At 41.7% G+C, this 4,117-nt stretch overlaps 1 protein-coding gene across 1 annotated transcript; it reads left to right on the top strand.

Annotated features, from left to right (window-relative positions):
• The first annotated feature begins 259 nt into the window (after nt 1–259).
• LOC144769827 (olfactory receptor 5V1-like) lies at nt 260–943 on the top strand. The gene has a single exon (XM_078654013.1). The coding sequence runs from the start codon at nt 260–262 to the stop codon at nt 941–943; it is 684 nt and encodes a 227-aa protein (XP_078510139.1).
• The last annotated feature ends 3,174 nt before the right edge of the window (nt 944–4,117 follow it).

Raw genomic sequence — 4,117 nt, 5'->3', positions numbered from 1 at the left:
ATGCTTCTAAATACCTGAAATGATGGCAGACAATGTGACCACAGAAAAATACTTTCAGATTTTGGGGTTTTCAAACTTGACACATCTGCAAATTCCTCTTTTTGTTGCATTTTCAATGGTTTACACAGCAATTGTCATGGGAAATGGACTTGTTATGATAACAATTTTCTCCAGTTCACAGCTGCATACGCCAATGTATTTTTTCCTCTCTAATTTGTCTTTCATCGACATTTTTTACACTTCAATTATTTTCCCATACATGCTGGCCCACTTCTTCGAACAGGAAATACGCATTCCTTTCAAAGGATGTATCACTCAAGCCTATTTTTCCATGAGCATGGTGGCTCTAGAATTCATCCTCCTAGCAGTCATGGCTTATGATCGCTATGTGGCCATTTGCAATCCCTTGCGGTACTTGATCATCATGAGCAAGGCTGTGTGTATCCGGCTGGCTGCTGGAAGCTGGACAGCTGCTCACATGATTGTCATGCCACACACTGTACTCCTGGCAGGACTTTCTTTCTGTGCATCTCATGAACTCAACCACTTCTTCTGTGATGAAACTGTCCTGCTGAAGCTCTCCTGCACCAGCACTCTCATCATTGAGGCACTGAGCTATCTGATTGGTGTTACAGTGATTATGACATCATTTGTTTTCATCAACACTTCTTACTTCAGCATCATCTCAGCCATCTTGAAAATGAAGTCTGTGCAGCAGAGGAAAAAGGCATTCTCCACGTGTGCCTCCCACCTCACTGTGGTGACCTTGTACTATGTGTCCTTGTGTTCAACATATCTCAGGCCAGCATCAACATATGCAATGGTGGACAACAAGATATTGTCACTGTCCTACATCACTGTTACACCACTGTTTAACCCTATCATATACAGTATGAAAAACACTGAATTTAAAAATGCCATGAAGAAAAAAAGGCTAAAGTAAAGACTTAAGATACAGTCAACTGCTCTAAGTGTGTAGGGGCACATTTATCACAATTTTAGGCAGCGCAGTGCACCAATCCACTTTGCTGGCAGTGCTGTGTGAAAGGGAAAGTGTGGGAATTCTCTGTATTTAACATGATACAGTATATTCCTGTCCTTTCCTTGTGCTGGTGGACCGTGATGCATACATTTACAGTAAATGTGCCCCTAATGTTAAATAGATTATGTTAACCAAGCTCCTAACAGTAATATAAGATACAAGGCTGGAAAAACAATCTGTCCCGACCAAGTAGTTTTCATTAATATTCACACAGTAGTACTCATATTTGCATTGTTTGAATACAGTTGACAACAGATTGCCCAGGAGAACATTTTCAGGTAAGATTTGATGCTAGTGCAGTGTTTTATCAAGTATATTGCACATTATTTTTTAAAAAGCTAGGTGGATACTGATTTTGCTTTTGACCTTCAGAGTTTGTGTAGGGATGTAAATGATGGACGTAATGTATCCATAATGGCTAGCGGTATGAGTGCTTCATTGCTTCTACTGGTACAGAGTACTTGATGTAACATCTCATTAACATCCCTCTTACTTAATCAAGCCCCTGAACATTTAGCCAAGCTTACATTTACATGCAGGAACATCTCAAAATTGAAGGGTTAGACTGTGGTAAACAATAGTATAAACATTATTTGTGCTAATAATCATGACTAGGTTTGAATGCAAGACACTTTGCTTATGTAAGCCTATCAGGGTATCAATCTTAGGGCCAGATTTATAGTTATTTGAAGGAGTGCAACTGAGCAAGACAACTTTCTGCACTGAACTGGCTTAAATTGAGGTAGGCGGGAATGCACCATGTCAACAAAGATGTGGCCCTTTCAACTCTCTCCTTACTCTCACACACTATTTGCTGCCTAGCGCCAAAACAGGTACCTTTAGCCTATGGTGCAAGGGTGCCTGTGCTGCAGGCAGAATTGGTGATTTCCTCTTTCTAAGTGTGCTACAGAATACAGAACAATTACAAAGAGGGGACAATGAGGTGAAATAAAGATATTTTTCCTTGCTGCAGGTCTACTAGGAAGGCATATAATGTTTAAGCCTTTCCAGGTTTACTACTCTTGGTAAATTTACAAATGAATCTAAAACCATAGGTGGATGCATGGGAACGCCCATGTAACACCTTTCTCATGCAGAGTAATTCATTGCAGAGATTTGTGTTGCCTTTCATTACTCCAGCTTTAAAAAACAATGCAGGGCCAGGCAAATCTGCCTCGAGGATTGTGCTGCCCTTGTGTCATGCAAGGACAACACAATCCTTTGAAAAACCTGGCCTTTAATTTTACAAAATATATTGTCCTCCAGGGTTCTAAAGTTGATTTGAAAGCCAGCCAATAGCTGATTGGGGTTTATAAATGTCACATATTAATATAAAATATTTCAGAACTGTTTTCACTAGAAATCTAAGAAACAGACACTCTACAACCACATACAATTTTCAATGAGAGTCACATGGAGTAGACTACTATGTGAGATATGCACAAAATCCTCAGCACACGTCTGTAGAGCGATAATATAAATCAATGCAAGTATATACAAATTATAAACATATTTTCATAAACCTTGTTTTTCTTTTCTTTTTGTCTTTCTGATCAGCCAACACGTGTTTCGTCGCACAAACTGGATAATCATCCAATGACTTCCCCAAGGCTTCAATGTCATTGGTAGCAACTTTTCAGGTGGTGATAATTCTATCCCAAAAGCTTTAGACTGCGGGTAAGTCTAGTATCCGTAATTATCAGTAAAAGCACCCTGCTATGCGCCGTAGTGCAGCCACCACTGGATCAGTCTGTCCGGTCCTCGAGTACGAGGACTGATATATGTGCAGTTGTTCCTAAGGCGCTGTATAACCTATAAGTATACCACTGTCTATTAAATTTGGACTATGTGTGATATGGTCACAATATGTGGTAAATCCACGCAATTAAAATGATAATTATGTCTTAGATTTTAGACTTATCCAAAACTTTTCACTATAGAAAATATAGAGAACTCTATTGTGATAATATGATTGTGAATATTTTTTTATGTAATTCTTCATAAAAAGGGTTTTGGATGGGATATCCTTAGGAATGGATAAAAAATGTGGCATATCTCCAGGCATATTTTTACTGCCTATGTCTAGCTGAGGTGCAACTGGTGAGCGCCCCAAGGAACATTTGGAAGAATATTTGCAATGAATTGTAAGTAGTGGCATCTGGCATGGATCTGGCGTGGGTGGGCGGGTGGGGAGTGGGATTGAGGGTTAAGGGGGACAAAAAAAATGTCAGACTGAAGTTGCATAACAGGAAGAACATTAAGGCTCCCCGAGCCAATCACAATGTTGCAATGCAGTGTTGTGATTGGTCTGATCCCTGTAGTTTAGTGCTCAGACAGGGAGTTGGGGCTTAGGCATGTTCTACACCCAGGCTAAAATACAGCCTGGACAGAGAACATGCTAAGCGCACACGATTGTTTGGCCAGACCTCTATATCTGGCCAAAGTGTCTTGCGTACTTCAGTATGCCCATCACTCTTCCCTGCCGTGCTCTGTGAGCAGAGCAGCCCACTTCACCCGCCAAGCTGCCACAGCAGGGCAAAATAAAATACTAATAACATCAAGTTCATATCATTTTATTTTTTCTTTCTTTCACTGCTTCAATGCAGTGGGGTGATGCTCATCAGCCTTAGTGGAGGATCCGCCACTAGGTATGAGTAGTGTGCTTTGGGTTCATCCAAGTGTCATAGCAGGGCACTGTCTCTCTTGTATACTTATGGGCCTATTAAAATGTGGTTGGAGCCTTCAGGGCTGCATCATAATGGGCCGGTCGATTTACTTTCTGACCACCTCATTATGTTGGAGGCAGTTGGAAAGTAAACCAGCCTGTCATTCCGGCTGGCTTCCAACGGGCTGAGAGAGCCCGTCGCCAGTAGAAAGCCGGCAAGTAATCTCAAAGGTGTCTTTCCACCTTTGAGATTACCATCATGATTTCCGACATGGTTCCCATGCCAGCCTGTTTGACTTGGAAACCCTGTCAGAAAGGGTGTTTGGTGGCCTCCTGCTGGGACCCCTTTGGTGCGCAGCCTCCAGTGCCCCCCTGTTGATCCCTGCTCCTTGTGACAGGCACCTTGAGGT

This window comes from Lissotriton helveticus, chromosome 7 (genome assembly GCF_964261635.1).
Source record: "Lissotriton helveticus chromosome 7, aLisHel1.1, whole genome shotgun sequence".
Lineage (NCBI taxonomy): Eukaryota > Metazoa > Chordata > Amphibia > Caudata > Salamandridae > Lissotriton > Lissotriton helveticus.
Note: the sequence above shows the minus strand (reverse complement) of the source record. Positions and strands in the feature narration are given on the sequence as shown.